This window comes from Urocitellus parryii, chromosome 5 (assembly GCF_045843805.1).
Source record: "Urocitellus parryii isolate mUroPar1 chromosome 5, mUroPar1.hap1, whole genome shotgun sequence".
In the NCBI taxonomy this organism is placed as follows: Eukaryota; Metazoa; Chordata; class Mammalia; order Rodentia; family Sciuridae; genus Urocitellus; species Urocitellus parryii.
Genome location: NC_135535.1, coordinates 111,278,957 through 111,298,969, shown reverse-complemented (window position 1 = coordinate 111,298,969; position 20,013 = coordinate 111,278,957). Strand labels below are relative to the sequence as shown.

The 20,013-nt window shown below is 40.0% G+C and overlaps 1 protein-coding gene across 1 annotated transcript; it reads left to right on the top strand.

Moving 5' to 3' along the window:
• Nucleotides 1–16,149: 16,149 nt before the first annotated feature.
• Nucleotides 16,150–18,671, top strand: LOC144254910 (ralBP1-associated Eps domain-containing protein 1-like). The gene is given in 4 exon segments (XM_077798774.1): nt 16,150–16,869; nt 16,933–17,112; nt 17,114–18,178; nt 18,180–18,671. Coding segments are annotated over 4 exon segments (2,325 nt in total). The 5' UTR covers nt 16,150–16,167; the 3' UTR covers nt 18,558–18,671.
• Nucleotides 18,672–20,013: the final 1,342 nt, after the last annotated feature.

The window sequence follows — 20,013 nt, the reverse complement described above, 5'->3', positions numbered from 1 at the left end:
CCTTCAATGGTTATAAATCTTGAAGAGTTGATATAATTGTCTGTGAAAATCAGATTAAATTTTGACATGTTTTGAACCTTGGTGCAATTGCAGAATCTTACTTATTTTTATTTGCTTAAAAAGCTTTCTCTACCTACTTATAAGTTGTTGTTGTTGTTGTTGTTGTTTTTTTAATGTTCTGTTTTGTACCAGTTTTGGCATCATATATCATTTGATGTGCCAGCTACTAATTAACTGAGTAAGTAAAATTTGAGTTTTCAGTTATTAAAAATCCTAACACTTTATTCAAATAATATTTTCTAGTTTAATGTTTTTCTTTGATTTAAAAACACAGCTGGAAGTCAGTGTTCTTGGTACACAGATTTTTTCTTCTGACCTTAAAAAACTGTATTTCATTATAAGGTTTATAGCTATCTAGGACTTTCAAAACCGGTAATTCCTAAGTTTAAGAATTTTTGTGGGTTGTGAAAAAAAAAATATATCACTAAGTAATTCTCAGGCCAACAGAATGAGCACAGCGTCCAGGAGACCACATTCTCTGGTGCATCTCGGTGCTGCCTTCAATTTTGAATTCTACCTACCACTTCAGTGTGATTATTGACTGAATTATGCTATTCTGTTAAAGGCCCATCTCTACTACAGTCCTGTGGGAAAGAAGACTTAATATTCAGTTAATTACATTTGTCCTATTAAGCCTGAAAATCTCATGGCCTCTGCAAATTCTCAATTCCTATTGCTCATAGGTGAGCTTATTGATGTGCCTCACCGCACTCCACAATCCCCACCGCAGTGCACGCTTGCACACTGTCACATTCCACATCTTCAGAACACAACATAAACCTTATCCCCAAATATTTCCACACACATGTAGACACCCCAGCATTCTCCAAACAAATACACTTTGATATAACAACCACATTTCTGAAAATAAACTTACGTGATTCATCCACCCCATAGATCGATATACATAAAGTAGTACACATGCCAAAGACCCAAAATATTCTCTAGCACACCACTTAAAAATATACATCAAACCACTTATAAATTTAAAAAAAAATTAATTTTTAAAAATGGAAACCAGCTCCTACATCCCCCAAATACTAAGAAATACTTGTAGCATATTTCATTCCTGTCATACGTACAAACATAATTCCCACTTTTTGGCATAAATGCACAAGCCCAGCATTCCATCAGATACAGACAGCCTTACTTCCCAGTTACATACTAGTAAGTCCTCACTTAAAATGCATTCCCCCAGAAGATATTCATCAAAACTGCCAGACCCCTGGAATACTTGTACCCATGTCCCCTGAACAATCTTACTTCACACAACTCTGTTCCTAAAACACCCTACAGACACCCAAGGAATGCTAATAACTACAAATTCAATACACATGTAAATCTCCACAAGCATCAAATAGCTACATATAAATATGCAAATGTCCTATTATCTCACACTACCTGCATATACAAAGTCACACCTTTCCAGATATTCACAAAGATATAAATTATCCATCTCCCAAATGGAGAATAACATACACTTCACAATCACACATGTTCAATTGCCACTCAAGATTAGTCATAGACCTGACCTCACACAAGGAAATACAAAAATCCACAAAACAACAAAAAGCAAACCCACAACTATACATGATATCCTGAATAGGCAAACATTCCCACTGCATTTCCCAAAATATACTATATACCCACCAAAAATACACCCAATGATGTTACTTAACATTGCCCATATGCACATGCACATACAGATATCTTTTCCAAATAACCCATGATACAAACAAAAATTGCAGCATTAGGGGGAGGGGGGACTGCAGAGAACCACAGGTGAAATACTCCAAAGCCAAAATACAAACACCTACACCAAACTCCCTGAGTTTATATGTATTGTTTCCCACACCCTCCAAACGTAACCAGTCCTACTCTCTCATTAGAGATACAACTTTCTTTCAATAATCCATCCAGACACATACAAATCTCATATTCTCACCAGCCAACTTGAAACATAACTAACCCAAAACTATGAATGCAAATAACACATTAGGAATACCATCTTCAAAATGGACATGCAACCAAAAATTCATGGCCTCTAAATTTCCACAATCCCCCAGAAGGAAAAAAGTCTGCAACATAGTCAGATGCAACCATGCACCCCACAATTCTTACACAGTAGGCAAAGGCAAAATCAAAACGTATTAGCATCCCCAAAACCAAACTCTGACACCCCAGTGCCAATAAACATTTACAAAAAAGAACACATAACTTTACTCATGTAAAAGATGAGTACCACAAAATTTAATAATAATAAAACATGACTCTATTTATTGCACACAATACTTGTGGTCACACAGTTCTCCCATCATCATTCAGGTGCTCTGTCTAGAGGCTCGCACCAACAGCCAACCTACGACAGCACGTCAGTCACGGTGTGACCACATGCCACTCAGCAAACTCGGCTCAGTATATTCCCTTGTGCAAAGTCGCTAAGATCACAGGAAAAGAGCATCCTTCAGCTAACAACCCAGATGCCAGCTGACAGTGTCCCCAACATTCACAGATTTCACAGGGAACAAGAAGATGATCATCACCACTTCGTCTGACATCGACAGGAGCCAAGTCGAAGATCTGCTTGCTGACTGGGACCCTGCTTCTCAAGCACCGCACAGGTGCCCTGGAGCCCAGGGGCCGCACAGGCTGCAAAGGACATGGATGGACGACGCCTCGACGTCGCACTGGACAACACACCCCTCACTTCTGGGTCTGGTGCTGATGGTCCGCGTCCTAGGGGAGGCAAGGCAGGCTCCTGGGCTGCCCTGGGAGCACAGGACCAGGCAGGGACACACTGGGGACAGGAGAGGTCCGCGAGGCCAGTACCTCCGGGCCTATGGGACTGAGTCTGGACGCCGCCACGGGAGCCCGGCCGGCCGTTGGGGAACCTGCCGTCAGCGCTCGCGCCTGCGCCTTACCCTGCTGGAGCCCTAACAGACGCCAGAGCCCCAACTGACACTGGAGCCCTTGGCTGCCGGCGAGCGCCAAAGCGCCTCCAGCCAAGGGCTTGCGCATGCGCGAAGGGTGCAGGGCGAACTAGAAGCTCAGAGCTGCCTACAACAAGGCCGAAGGCGCGCTGGGGATGTGGCTCAGCGGTAGCGCGCTCGCCTGCCATGCGTGCGGCCCGGGTTCGATCCTCAGCACCATACACCAATAAAGCTGTGCCTGCCGAGAACTAAGGTAAAAATGTTTTAAGGTCATTGGTCCTGAGGTGTCTTTAAACTGCAATTACTTTTTAAATCATTGGGGTGAATCTCATTTTAGCCTGTTTTACACTTGTATTTTAATCTTTGAAGAATAAGTGATTAGAAAGCAGTCAATCCTTGCTCTGTGATATTGAACATATAACTAAAAATTCATTCAGAATTTAATCATTGTTTGCCATAAACAAGGTTGGATTTTTTAAAAGAAAACTCTAGTGCTCTAGTGCTCAGAATTTCACTCTTGGTTAATAAAGGCTGACAAATCATGAAAAAAAAAATTCTCTCTCTCTCACACACACAGCATTGAGCTGAAAAAAAATGAAAAAGAATGTGTATACAAAATTGGAATTTTAAATTGATCAAAACATATTTGTTTGCAATGAAATCCACTTTATTATTCAAAGACAGGAGAGAGATCTATAAAGCATTATCCAAAGAAATGAATTGAGTTTTTTGCACATTTCACTGAGCAAAATTAATATCATTAAATAACTGGGCTGCATCTTTAAGAGCGTACTATGTGCAGGGGGTTTTGAGGGCATTATCGAATGGTCTTGTAGAGCAATCCCTTTATTTTCCCAAAATACGGTTAAAAATGAATGTGAGAACCTCCCAAAATACACTTCTGGAAATTGCAAGGACACTTAGGTTCTGCAGGCAGGTGTCATGTATTCCATGGGCACAATTTCTGTAGGTTGGATTTTTGTTTTGCTGTAGTTTTGGCATCCCTAAAAACCTCCAGCTTCCCCATGAATGCTTAGTTTAGCACAACTTAGTTACTTTCCCATCTGTTCTTCCACATTTGTCTTTTGCTTCTCTCTCTCTCTCTGTGTGTGTGTGTGTGTGTGTGTGTGTGTGTGTGTGTGTGTGTTTCAAATTCAACAATGCATCTTGGAGAAAACACTGGTAAAACCAACATACACAGGCCCTTAAGATATTTTTAATATTCTTAGTACTGAGGAATTTGAAATGTGTGTGTGTGTGTGTGTGTGTGTGTGTGTGTGTGTAAGAATCAAGGTTGCAAAGTTCTAAAATTTAAACAAAATAGATTATCTCATTAATGAACCTTGAATACAACATATATTGAGTCAACAATGAAATATTGAATTTTACTCTAATTATCTCCTCTTTGCTTAATTACCAATTGAAGGCTTAAGCAGTGGAAGCACAAGAAATTTATCCTTCAATGGTTATAAATCTTGAAGAGTTGATATAATTGTCTGTGAAAATCAGATTAAATTTTGACATGTTTTGAACCTTGGTGCAATTGCAGAATCTTACTTATTTTTATTTGCTTAAAAAGCTTTCTCTACCTACTTATAAGTTGTTGTTGTTGTTGTTGTTGTTGTTTTAATGTTCTGTTTTGTACCAGTTTTGGCATCATATATCATTTGATGTGCCAGCTACTAATTAACTGAGTAAGTAAAATTTGAGTTTTCAGTTATTAAAAATCCTAACACTTTATTCAAATAATATTTTCTAGTTTAATGTTTTTCTTTGATTTAAAAACACAGCTGGAAGTCAGTGTTCTTGGTACACAGATTTTTTCTTCTGACCTTAAAAAACTGTATTTCATTATAAGGTTTATAGCTATCTAGGACTTTCAAAACCGGTAATTCCTAAGTTTAAGAATTTTTGTGGGTTGTGAAAAAAAAAATATATCACTAAGTAATTCTCAGGCCAACAGAATGAGCACAGCGTCCAGGAGACCACATTCTCTGGTGCATCTCGGTGCTGCCTTCAATTTTGAATTCTACCTACCACTTCAGTGTGATTATTGACTGAATTATGCTATTCTGTTAAAGGCCCATCTCTACTACAGTCCTGTGGGAAAGAAGACTTAATATTCAGTTAATTACATTTGTCCTATTAAGCCTGAAAATCTCATGGCCTCTGCAAATTCTCAATTCCTATTGCTCATAGGTGAGCTTATTGATGTGCCTCACCGCACTCCACAATCCCCACCGCAGTGCACGCTTGCACACTGTCACATTCCACATCTTCAGAACACAACATAAACCTTATCCCCAAATATTTCCACACACATGTAGACACCCCAGCATTCTCCAAACAAATACACTTTGATATAACAACCACATTTCTGAAAATAAACTTACGTGATTCATCCACCCCATAGATCGATATACATAAAGTAGTACACATGCCAAAGACCCAAAATATTCTCTAGCACACCACTTAAAAATATACATCAAACCACTTATAAATTTAAAAAAAAATTAATTTTTAAAAATGGAAACCAGCTCCTACATCCCCCAAATACTAAGAAATACTTGTAGCATATTTCATTCCTGTCATACGTACAAACATAATTCCCACTTTTTGGCATAAATGCACAAGCCCAGCATTCCATCAGATACAGACAGCCTTACTTCCCAGTTACATACTAGTAAGTCCTCACTTAAAATGCATTCCCCCAGAAGATATTCATCAAAACTGCCAGACCCCTGGAATACTTGTACCCATGTCCCCTGAACAATCTTACTTCACACAACTCTGTTCCTAAAACACCCTACAGACACCCAAGGAATGCTAATAACTACAAATTCAATACACATGTAAATCTCCACAAGCATCAAATAGCTACATATAAATATGCAAATGTCCTATTATCTCACACTACCTGCATATACAAAGTCACACCTTTCCAGATATTCACAAAGATATAAATTATCCATCTCCCAAATGGAGAATAACATACACTTCACAATCACACATGTTCAATTGCCACTCAAGATTAGTCATAGACCTGACCTCACACAAGGAAATACAAAAATCCACAAAACAACAAAAAGCAAACCCACAACTATACATGATATCCTGAATAGGCAAACATTCCCACTGCATTTCCCAAAATATACTATATACCCACCAAAAATACACCCAATGATGTTACTTAACATTGCCCATATGCACATGCACATACAGATATCTTTTCCAAATAACCCATGATACAAACAAAAATTGCAGCATTAGGGGGAGGGGGGACTGCAGAGAACCACAGGTGAAATACTCCAAAGCCAAAATACAAACACCTACACCAAACTCCCTGAGTTTATATGTATTGTTTCCCACACCCTCCAAACGTAACCAGTCCTACTCTCTCATTAGAGATACAACTTTCTTTCAATAATCCATCCAGACACATACAAATCTCATATTCTCACCAGCCAACTTGAAACATAACTAACCCAAAACTATGAATGCAAATAACACATTAGGAATACCATCTTCAAAATGGACATGCAACCAAAAATTCATGGCCTCTAAATTTCCACAATCCCCCAGAAGGAAAAAAGTCTGCAACATAGTCAGATGCAACCATGCACCCCACAATTCTTACACAGTAGGCAAAGGCAAAATCAAAACGTATTAGCATCCCCAAAACCAAACTCTGACACCCCAGTGCCAATAAACATTTACAAAAAAGAACACATAACTTTACTCATGTAAAAGATGAGTACCACAAAATTTAATAATAATAAAACATGACTCTATTTATTGCACACAATACTTGTGGTCACACAGTTCTCCCATCATCATTCAGGTGCTCTGTCTAGAGGCTCGCACCAACAGCCAACCTACGACAGCACGTCAGTCACGGTGTGACCACATGCCACTCAGCAAACTCGGCTCAGTATATTCCCTTGTGCAAAGTCGCTAAGATCACAGGAAAAGAGCATCCTTCAGCTAACAACCCAGATGCCAGCTGACAGTGTCCCCAACATTCACAGATTTCACAGGGAACAAGAAGATGATCATCACCACTTCGTCTGACATCGACAGGAGCCAAGTCGAAGATCTGCTTGCTGACTGGGACCCTGCTTCTCAAGCACCGCACAGGTGCCCTGGAGCCCAGGGGCCGCACAGGCTGCAAAGGACATGGATGGACGACGCCTCGACGTCGCACTGGACAACACACCCCTCACTTCTGGGTCTGGTGCTGATGGTCCGCGTCCTAGGGGAGGCAAGGCAGGCTCCTGGGCTGCCCTGGGAGCACAGGACCAGGCAGGGACACACTGGGGACAGGAGAGGTCCGCGAGGCCAGTACCTCCGGGCCTATGGGACTGAGTCTGGACGCCGCCACGGGAGCCCGGCCGGCCGTTGGGGAACCTGCCGTCAGCGCTCGCGCCTGCGCCTTACCCTGCTGGAGCCCTAACAGACGCCAGAGCCCCAACTGACACTGGAGCCCTTGGCTGCCGGCGAGCGCCAAAGCGCCTCCAGCCAAGGGCTTGCGCATGCGCGAAGGGTGCAGGGCGAACTAGAAGCTCAGAGCTGCCTACAACAAGGCCGAAGGCGCGCTGGGGATGTGGCTCAGCGGTAGCGCGCTCGCCTGCCATGCGTGCGGCCCGGGTTCGATCCTCAGCACCATACACCAATAAAGCTGTGCCTGCCGAGAACTAAGGTAAAAATGTTTTAAGGTCATTGGTCCTGAGGTGTCTTTAAACTGCAATTACTTTTTAAATCATTGGGGTGAATCTCATTTTAGCCTGTTTTACACTTGTATTTTAATCTTTGAAGAATAAGTGATTAGAAAGCAGTCAATCCTTGCTCTGTGATATTGAACATATAACTAAAAATTCATTCAGAATTTAATCATTGTTTGCCATAAACAAGGTTGGATTTTTTAAAAGAAAACTCTAGTGCTCTAGTGCTCAGAATTTCACTCTTGGTTAATAAAGGCTGACAAATCATGAAAAAAAAAATTCTCTCTCTCTCACACACACAGCATTGAGCTGAAAAAAAATGAAAAAGAATGTGTATACAAAATTGGAATTTTAAATTGATCAAAACATATTTGTTTGCAATGAAATCCACTTTATTATTCAAAGACAGGAGAGAGATCTATAAAGCATTATCCAAAGAAATGAATTGAGTTTTTTGCACATTTCACTGAGCAAAATTAATATCATTAAATAACTGGGCTGCATCTTTAAGAGCGTACTATGTGCAGGGGGTTTTGAGGGCATTATCGAATGGTCTTGTAGAGCAATCCCTTTATTTTCCCAAAATACGGTTAAAAATGAATGTGAGAACCTCCCAAAATACACTTCTGGAAATTGCAAGGACACTTAGGTTCTGCAGGCAGGTGTCATGTATTCCATGGGCACAATTTCTGTAGGTTGGATTTTTGTTTTGCTGTAGTTTTGGCATCCCTAAAAACCTCCAGCTTCCCCATGAATGCTTAGTTTAGCACAACTTAGTTACTTTCCCATCTGTTCTTCCACATTTGTCTTTTGCTTCTCTCTCTCTCTCTGTGTGTGTGTGTGTGTGTGTGTGTGTGTGTGTGTGTTTCAAATTCAACAATGCATCTTGGAGAAAACACTGGTAAAACCAACATACACAGGCCCTTAAGATATTTTTAATATTCTTAGTACTGAGGAATTTGAAATGTGTGTGTGTGTGTGTGTGTGTGTGTGTGTGTGTGTAAGAATCAAGGTTGCAAAGTTCTAAAATTTAAACAAAATAGATTATCTCATTAATGAACCTTGAATACAACATATATTGAGTCAACAATGAAATATTGAATTTTACTCTAATTATCTCCTCTTTGCTTAATTACCAATTGAAGGCTTAAGCAGTGGAAGCACAAGAAATTTATCCTTCAATGGTTATAAATCTTGAAGAGTTGATATAATTGTCTGTGAAAATCAGATTAAATTTTGACATGTTTTGAACCTTGGTGCAATTGCAGAATCTTACTTATTTTTATTTGCTTAAAAAGCTTTCTCTACCTACTTATAAGTTGTTGTTGTTGTTGTTGTTGTTTTTTTAATGTTCTGTTTTGTACCAGTTTTGGCATCATATATCATTTGATGTGCCAGCTACTAATTAACTGAGTAAGTAAAATTTGAGTTTTCAGTTATTAAAAATCCTAACACTTTATTCAAATAATATTTTCTAGTTTAATGTTTTTCTTTGATTTAAAAACACAGCTGGAAGTCAGTGTTCTTGGTACACAGATTTTTTCTTCTGACCTTAAAAAACTGTATTTCATTATAAGGTTTATAGCTATCTAGGACTTTCAAAACCGGTAATTCCTAAGTTTAAGAATTTTTGTGGGTTGTGAAAAAAAAAATATATCACTAAGTAATTCTCAGGCCAACAGAATGAGCACAGCGTCCAGGAGACCACATTCTCTGGTGCATCTCGGTGCTGCCTTCAATTTTGAATTCTACCTACCACTTCAGTGTGATTATTGACTGAATTATGCTATTCTGTTAAAGGCCCATCTCTACTACAGTCCTGTGGGAAAGAAGACTTAATATTCAGTTAATTACATTTGTCCTATTAAGCCTGAAAATCTCATGGCCTCTGCAAATTCTCAATTCCTATTGCTCATAGGTGAGCTTATTGATGTGCCTCACCGCACTCCACAATCCCCACCGCAGTGCACGCTTGCACACTGTCACATTCCACATCTTCAGAACACAACATAAACCTTATCCCCAAATATTTCCACACACATGTAGACACCCCAGCATTCTCCAAACAAATACACTTTGATATAACAACCACATTTCTGAAAATAAACTTACGTGATTCATCCACCCCATAGATCGATATACATAAAGTAGTACACATGCCAAAGACCCAAAATATTCTCTAGCACACCACTTAAAAATATACATCAAACCACTTATAAATTTAAAAAAAAATTAATTTTTAAAAATGGAAACCAGCTCCTACATCCCCCAAATACTAAGAAATACTTGTAGCATATTTCATTCCTGTCATACGTACAAACATAATTCCCACTTTTTGGCATAAATGCACAAGCCCAGCATTCCATCAGATACAGACAGCCTTACTTCCCAGTTACATACTAGTAAGTCCTCACTTAAAATGCATTCCCCCAGAAGATATTCATCAAAACTGCCAGACCCCTGGAATACTTGTACCCATGTCCCCTGAACAATCTTACTTCACACAACTCTGTTCCTAAAACACCCTACAGACACCCAAGGAATGCTAATAACTACAAATTCAATACACATGTAAATCTCCACAAGCATCAAATAGCTACATATAAATATGCAAATGTCCTATTATCTCACACTACCTGCATATACAAAGTCACACCTTTCCAGATATTCACAAAGATATAAATTATCCATCTCCCAAATGGAGAATAACATACACTTCACAATCACACATGTTCAATTGCCACTCAAGATTAGTCATAGACCTGACCTCACACAAGGAAATACAAAAATCCACAAAACAACAAAAAGCAAACCCACAACTATACATGATATCCTGAATAGGCAAACATTCCCACTGCATTTCCCAAAATATACTATATACCCACCAAAAATACACCCAATGATGTTACTTAACATTGCCCATATGCACATGCACATACAGATATCTTTTCCAAATAACCCATGATACAAACAAAAATTGCAGCATTAGGGGGAGGGGGGACTGCAGAGAACCACAGGTGAAATACTCCAAAGCCAAAATACAAACACCTACACCAAACTCCCTGAGTTTATATGTATTGTTTCCCACACCCTCCAAACGTAACCAGTCCTACTCTCTCATTAGAGATACAACTTTCTTTCAATAATCCATCCAGACACATACAAATCTCATATTCTCACCAGCCAACTTGAAACATAACTAACCCAAAACTATGAATGCAAATAACACATTAGGAATACCATCTTCAAAATGGACATGCAACCAAAAATTCATGGCCTCTAAATTTCCACAATCCCCCAGAAGGAAAAAAGTCTGCAACATAGTCAGATGCAACCATGCACCCCACAATTCTTACACAGTAGGCAAAGGCAAAATCAAAACGTATTAGCATCCCCAAAACCAAACTCTGACACCCCAGTGCCAATAAACATTTACAAAAAAGAACACATAACTTTACTCATGTAAAAGATGAGTACCACAAAATTTAATAATAATAAAACATGACTCTATTTATTGCACACAATACTTGTGGTCACACAGTTCTCCCATCATCATTCAGGTGCTCTGTCTAGAGGCTCGCACCAACAGCCAACCTACGACAGCACGTCAGTCACGGTGTGACCACATGCCACTCAGCAAACTCGGCTCAGTATATTCCCTTGTGCAAAGTCGCTAAGATCACAGGAAAAGAGCATCCTTCAGCTAACAACCCAGATGCCAGCTGACAGTGTCCCCAACATTCACAGATTTCACAGGGAACAAGAAGATGATCATCACCACTTCGTCTGACATCGACAGGAGCCAAGTCGAAGATCTGCTTGCTGACTGGGACCCTGCTTCTCAAGCACCGCACAGGTGCCCTGGAGCCCAGGGGCCGCACAGGCTGCAAAGGACATGGATGGACGACGCCTCGACGTCGCACTGGACAACACACCCCTCACTTCTGGGTCTGGTGCTGATGGTCCGCGTCCTAGGGGAGGCAAGGCAGGCTCCTGGGCTGCCCTGGGAGCACAGGACCAGGCAGGGACACACTGGGGACAGGAGAGGTCCGCGAGGCCAGTACCTCCGGGCCTATGGGACTGAGTCTGGACGCCGCCACGGGAGCCCGGCCGGCCGTTGGGGAACCTGCCGTCAGCGCTCGCGCCTGCGCCTTACCCTGCTGGAGCCCTAACAGACGCCAGAGCCCCAACTGACACTGGAGCCCTTGGCTGCCGGCGAGCGCCAAAGCGCCTCCAGCCAAGGGCTTGCGCATGCGCGAAGGGTGCAGGGCGAACTAGAAGCTCAGAGCTGCCTACAACAAGGCCGAAGGCGCGCTGGGGATGTGGCTCAGCGGTAGCGCGCTCGCCTGCCATGCGTGCGGCCCGGGTTCGATCCTCAGCACCATACACCAATAAAGCTGTGCCTGCCGAGAACTAAGGTAAAAATGTTTTAAGGTCATTGGTCCTGAGGTGTCTTTAAACTGCAATTACTTTTTAAATCATTGGGGTGAATCTCATTTTAGCCTGTTTTACACTTGTATTTTAATCTTTGAAGAATAAGTGATTAGAAAGCAGTCAATCCTTGCTCTGTGATATTGAACATATAACTAAAAATTCATTCAGAATTTAATCATTGTTTGCCATAAACAAGGTTGGATTTTTTAAAAGAAAACTCTAGTGCTCTAGTGCTCAGAATTTCACTCTTGGTTAATAAAGGCTGACAAATCATGAAAAAAAAAATTCTCTCTCTCTCACACACACAGCATTGAGCTGAAAAAAAATGAAAAAGAATGTGTATACAAAATTGGAATTTTAAATTGATCAAAACATATTTGTTTGCAATGAAATCCACTTTATTATTCAAAGACAGGAGAGAGATCTATAAAGCATTATCCAAAGAAATGAATTGAGTTTTTTGCACATTTCACTGAGCAAAATTAATATCATTAAATAACTGGGCTGCATCTTTAAGAGCGTACTATGTGCAGGGGGTTTTGAGGGCATTATCGAATGGTCTTGTAGAGCAATCCCTTTATTTTCCCAAAATACGGTTAAAAATGAATGTGAGAACCTCCCAAAATACACTTCTGGAAATTGCAAGGACACTTAGGTTCTGCAGGCAGGTGTCATGTATTCCATGGGCACAATTTCTGTAGGTTGGATTTTTGTTTTGCTGTAGTTTTGGCATCCCTAAAAACCTCCAGCTTCCCCATGAATGCTTAGTTTAGCACAACTTAGTTACTTTCCCATCTGTTCTTCCACATTTGTCTTTTGCTTCTCTCTCTCTCTGTGTGTGTGTGTGTGTGTGTGTGTGTGTGTGTGTGTTTCAAATTCAACAATGCATCTTGGAGAAAACACTGGTAAAACCAACATACACAGGCCCTTAAGATATTTTTAATATTCTTAGTACTGAGGAATTTGAAATGTGTGTGTGTGTGTGTGTGTGTGTGTGTGTGTGTGTAAGAATCAAGGTTGCAAAGTTCTAAAATTTAAACAAAATAGATTATCTCATTAATGAACCTTGAATACAACATATATTGAGTCAACAATGAAATATTGAATTTTACTCTAATTATCTCCTCTTTGCTTAATTACCAATTGAAGGCTTAAGCAGTGGAAGCACAAGAAATTTATCCTTCAATGGTTATAAATCTTGAAGAGTTGATATAATTGTCTGTGAAAATCAGATTAAATTTTGACATGTTTTGAACCTTGGTGCAATTGCAGAATCTTACTTATTTTTATTTGCTTAAAAAGCTTTCTCTACCTACTTATAAGTTGTTGTTGTTGTTGTTGTTGTTGTTGTTTTTTTAATGTTCTGTTTTGTACCAGTTTTGGCATCATATATCATTTGATGTGCCAGCTACTAATTAACTGAGTAAGTAAAATTTGAGTTTTCAGTTATTAAAAATCCTAACACTTTATTCAAATAATATTTTCTAGTTTAATGTTTTTCTTTGATTTAAAAACACAGCTGGAAGTCAGTGTTCTTGGTACACAGATTTTTTCTTCTGACCTTAAAAAACTGTATTTCATTATAAGGTTTATAGCTATCTAGGACTTTCAAAACCGGTAATTCCTAAGTTTAAGAATTTTTGTGGGTTGTGAAAAAAAAATATATCACTAAGTAATTCTCAGGCCAACAGAATGAGCACAGCGTCCAGGAGACCACATTCTCTGGTGCATCTCGGTGCTGCCTTCAATTTTGAATTCTACCTACCACTTCAGTGTGATTATTGACTGAATTATGCTATTCTGTTAAAGGCCCATCTCTACTACAGTCCTGTGGGAAAGAAGACTTAATATTCAGTTAATTACATTTGTCCTATTAAGCCTGAAAATCTCATGGCCTCTGCAAATTCTCAATTCCTATTGCTCATAGGTGAGCTTATTGATGTGCCTCACCGCACTCCACAATCCCCACCGCAGTGCATGCTGTCATTCAATTGTCCCTAATTTAAAAGTAGTCTTCTGTTGAGCTCTGGGGTCATAAGTTGGGAGCTCATTCCTGCTGCTTCTGCCATTCTACATTTTTTTTTGTAACCTGTGTCTCAAAAAACATCAGTCATGGGAATTTGCTTCTCTTAAAAATAAATAGTATTCATATCATTTAGGTGTTTGCAAATTGCTTACACATACATTGTCATTTAATCCTCTAAGTATCATTATTAACCTAATTTCAAAGAAAAACAAATGGAGGCCCAGAGAGTCAAAGGACTAAAGATCCTCAATTTACAATGTGTTCCCCAAAGGCAAATACATGCGCCTAATTTCACAGCTTTTCATTTTTCCTGAGAGGCACTTTGAGTGCACAGTACTAGAGCCAGAGTGCCTAGGTGTGAATCCTAAAGTGGCCCTTTCTAGGTGTGTGGCCTTAATGAAGTTGCTTAATCCTCAGTATCTTCAGGTGTAATGTGACAAAGATAATAATAGAGTTACTCTGTAGAGTTGTCATGAGGCTAAAATCAGTTAAAATGTGTATAGCACTTCAAACTGTCCATGGCATATCCTCACTCAAAATTAGTTTTAATATTATCACATTGAATTCCCCTTCGGTTTAAACTAGAATCACTCTGGTATAATACAGGATAGCTAGATAGCATGGACATTTCCATATAAACATTTTTTCTAGGATGATGACTCCCCAGCATTGCTGCCCTCAGGAAAGAGTAAAAAAATTTGCAAATAAAAGAGCTAAATGTGTATGTATGTGTGTGTGTGTGTGTATATATATATATATATATAATATGAGAGTGTGTGTATATTATATATATATATATATATATATATATATATATATATATATATATATATATTTGGTATTTGGTTTGGAGTTTAATTTAATGACATTCATTACATGGCAGTTACTTTAAGACTTTAGTTGTGACAAAAGAAATTGATCGAATTAGCACAGCATGACATAATTAATTAAGTCATGAGACATGCCTCAAAAAGCACTCACAGACAATTAACCTGCAAGACAATGATTGTTGTGCTTTCAACTGATGGTCAAAACTCTGGTAGTAAAGGAGGATTAGAAAGTCATATTTGCATTAGTTGATTTATCTTATTATTTGTTTGATATAGAAGAACACAACCTATGTTGGATGTGAATTTAAATGACTATATTAAGTTTTAAAGAACTATAAAATAATGATTTGTTAACCCCGTCTATGGTTTATTGTTCTACATTCTTGATTTATGAGAATAAATTTGCTAGTTAATGATCTTCTACTATGGCTGGGCCTTGGCCCAAAGTAGGAGCTTCTTGTTCAAGGTAAAAGTAAATTTCAGGGAGAACCACTAAGCTGTATGTTCATTCAATCATCAACATATATAACTCTAATTTCTTCCTAAATTTGATTTATATTAAGGCTTATTGTTCCCTGGATGTAGCTTCTGGCACTTGAAAGATGTTTGAGCTGTGAAAAATTGATTAGTTCAATTTAATTGTCTACAGAGTAGAAACTGTAATACCTGACTCATCTGAGTACTATCATGAAAGTTAAAAAATGAGATAATTTATATAAAGAAATGGACTTGGACTCCCTACCTAATACATAATTAGGTAAATATTTAAGTAAATTTACTTATTATTATTATCTTGTTTTTAATATCATGTTTACCTATCTTTATAACATGTAACACTGTTACTAAATATTATTTTTGCTCCTTCTCCGCGCTTCGCGGCTGCTGGAGCCGGGGCCCCGCGCGGTGCCTAGCCCGGGACTGCGCGGGGCCTCGCAGGCGGCGGCGCGCGGAGCCCAGCCGAGCCCCCTCCTCTCGACCTCCGGGCCCTGTTGCTTGGGCGCAGCCGGCTTGCCAGAGGCCGGGGCTGAGGCTCCGGGCGTCTGCGGGGACCGAGGAGGAGGCCGGGCCGCGCAGCCACGTGCAGACCCGCCGGCCCGGGGTCGTGGGGCCGGGTACCCGGTGTTGCATGCGGGGCGGGGCAGGGCGGCCGCGAGCCGGAGGCGAAGATGGAAGGCTTAACGCTGAGCGATGCGGAGCAGAAATATTACTCGGATCTCTTCTCCTACTGCGACATTGAGAGCACCAAGAAGGTGGTAGTCAACGGGCGGGTGCTGGAGCTGTTCCGGGCCGCGCAGCTGCCCATCGACGTGGTCCTCCAGATTATGGAACTATGTGGTGCAACAAGACTTGGTTATTTTGGACGAAGTCAGTTCTACATTGCTTTGAAACTTGTAGCTGTGGCCCAGTCTGGTTTCCCGTTAAGAGTAGAAAGTATAAATACAGTAAAGGACCTTCCTCTGCCAAGATTTGTTGCTTCAAAGAATGAACAAGAATCTCGCCATGCAACCTCATATTCTTCAGATTCTGAAAATCAGGGGTCTTATTCTGGTGTGATTCCTCCTCCACCTGGCAGAGGGCAAGTAAAAAAGGGATCTGTAAGCCACGATATAGTTCAGCCTCGTGCGTCTGCAGATCAACAGGAACCTGCATCCCCAGTAGTTTCACCACAGCAGTCTCCGCCGACTTCTCCACATACATGGAGGAAGCACAACCGTCATTCCAGTGGGGGGAATAATGAGAGGCCTCTTGCAGGACCTGGGCCATTTTGGTCTCCTTTTGGTGAAGCACAATCAGGTTCTTCTGCTGGTGATGCAGTGTGGTCTGGGCATTCTCCACCTCCACCTCCACCTCCACCTCAAGAAAACTGGGTCAGTTTTGCAGATACTCCACCAACCAGTACTCTTTTAACCATGCATCCTGCTTCTTTCCAGGACCAGACAACAGTACGAACTGTAGCCTCAGCTACAACTGCCAATGAAATTCGTAGGCAATCCAGTAGTTATGATGATCCCTGGAAAATAACAGATGAACAAAGACAGTATTATGTAAATCAGTTTAAAACCATTCAGCCTGATCTAAACGGATTTATTCCAGGATCTGCAGCTAAAGAGTTTTTTTACCAAATCAAAACTTCCTGTTCTTGAACTTTCTCATATTTGGGAACTCTCAGACTTTGATAAAGATGGTGCATTGACACTGGATGAGTTTTGTGCTGCTTTTCATTTGGTGGTTGCTAGAAAGAAAGTCAGTTTTTCTGACTTACCAGAAAAACTCCCTGAGAGCTTAATGCCCAAACTGATTGATTTGGAAGATTCAGCGGATGTTGGAGATCAGCCAGGCTCTCCTACTGAAGCACCTCCAAGCAAGTCACCATCAATGCCATCACTAAACCAGACTTGGCCTGAGCTGAATCAAAGCAGTGAGCAGTGGGAGACATTTAGTGAACGCTCTTCAAGCTCACAAACTCTGACCCAATTTGATTCTAACATTGCACCAGCTGATCCTGATACTGCTATTGTTCATCCAGTTCCCATTCGTATGACTCCAAGCAAAATCCACATGCAGGAAATGGAACTTAAAAGAACTGGCAGTGATCATACTAATCCGACCAGCCCCTTACTTGTGAAACCATCTGACCTTTCAGAAGAAAATAAGATAAATTCATCTGTGAAATTTGCTTCTGGAAATACTGTAGATGGTTACAGTAGTTCAGACTCTTTTACTTCTGACCCAGAACAGATCGGGAGCAATGTAACTCGTCAAAGGTCTCATTCAGGAACTTCTCCTGATAACACTGCACCACCACCTCCCCCTCCAAGGCCACAGCCCTCTCATTCTAGATCATCATCCTTAGATATGAATCGGACCTTTACAGTCACCACAGGACAACAACAGGCTGGAGTTGTTGCCCAACCTCCTGCAGTGCCTCCAAGACCACAGCCCTCACAGGCTCCTGGTCCCACTGTACATCGTCCAGTGGATGCCGATGGCCTAATGACTCACACTAGTACCTCACCTCAGCAGATACCAGAGCAACCAAATTTTGCAGATTTCAGCCAATTTGAAGTATTTGCTGCATCAAATGTAAATGAAGAACAAGATGATAAAGCTGAGAAACATTCAGAAGTCTTGCCGGTTGAAAAAGCTTCTGATCCTGCAAGTTCTCTTCGAGTTGCCAAAAACGGATAGTAAAATAGAAGAAAAGACAGCTGCTAGTATTCCTGCCAATGTGAGCAAAGGCACAACACCTCTTGCTCCACCACCTAAACCTGTTCGAAGAAGATTAAAATCAGAAGATGAATTAAGGCCAGATGTCGATGAACACACAGAAAAGACAGGTGTCTTGGCTGCTGTTCTTGCATCACAACCTTCTATTCCCAGATCCATTGGAAAAGATAAGAAAGCTATTCAGGCATCAATTAGATGCAATAAGGAAACCAACACAGTTTTGGCCAGATTGAATAGTGAATTGCAACAATAATTAAAGGATGTTCTTGAGGAGAGAATTTCCCTGGAAGTTCAACTGGAACAACTTCGACCATTCTCTCACCTATAAGCCAATTGCCGTTAACTGTGAACATACCCCATTTTTAAGCGGTTTTGGGTTCAAAGCCAATTTGGAGGCCCAAATATTCAGCTCACTGCTTAATTCAAAATTAAATTTTATGATTCTGTTTTGCCCTATATGTTAAAAATAAATAAATAAATAAATATTATTTTTAATTAATTTTAATTTAATTTTCTTAAATCAATATTACAACTTATTTTTTTTCTTTTTTTAATTTTTATTGGTTGTTCACAACATTACAAAGCTCTTGACATATCATATTTCATACATTAGATTGAAGTGGGTTATGAACTCCCAATTTTACCCCAAATGCAGATTGCAGAATCACGTCGGTTACACATCCACAATTTTACATAATGCCCAATTAGTAATTGTTGTATTCTGCTACCTTTCCTATCCCCTACTATCCCCCCTCCCCTTCCCTCCCATCTTCTCTCTCTACCCCATCTACTGTAATTCATTTCTCTCCTTGTTTATTTTCCCATTCCCCTCACAACCTCTTATATGTAATTTTGTATAGCAATGAGGGTCTCCCTTCATTTCCATGCAATTTCCCTTTTCTCTCCCTTTCCCTCCCATCTCATGTCTCTGTTTAATGTTAATCTTTTCTTCCTGCTCTTCCTCCTTCTCTGTTCATAGTTGCTCTCATTATATCAAAGAAGATATTTGGTATTTGTTTTTTAGGGATTGACTAGCTTCACTAAGCATAATTTGCTCTAGTGCCATCCATTTCCCTGCAAATTCTATGATTTTGTCATTTTTTATTGCTGCATAGTACTCCATTGTGTATAGATGCCACATATAGAGCTGGACATTTCAAAATGTTTTGCAAGATTTATTTAAAAAAAAACAGACTCTTCATTATTGCTCCAACTCCAATTTCCTCATCTAAGTCATCTAGTTTCAAATAGTTCAATTTCTTCTTCTGGTCTTTATGTTTACCGATTGCTCTTAACCATGAATTTTTGATTTCTTGGTCTTTGTGATTAGTTTAAAACTCAGCTTTGTGCACAAATCTCAATTTTTCCCTTTTTATCAAGATTATTTGTTAAGTGATTTTTGAGTGACCATGTAATCTTTTAATATTAGCCATGTAGAATACTTGATTACATTTAGGTTTTAAAATTTCCTCATGACCATGCAGGACAGTTCTCTGGGTAACTTTGAACCAACATAATACTTTTCCTCTTTTCTTGCTTGTATTCCTCAAGTTTGTAGAATATTCCAGGAATGTAACATCCTGAGCCAGGGAGGGACTACCTAAAATAGCCTAGGCCTTGTTCTTGACCTTTCTAGGGAATGTAACATTTTGAGTTAGTAAGGAACTGCCTGAGAAACCCGAGGCCTAGTTCTTCTCTCCTCTTGAATCACCATGTACTTCCAATCTTCACCAGTGGCTCACATAGCACTGAAGTGTGTAACTCAGGGTGGCTATTTTTCAGAG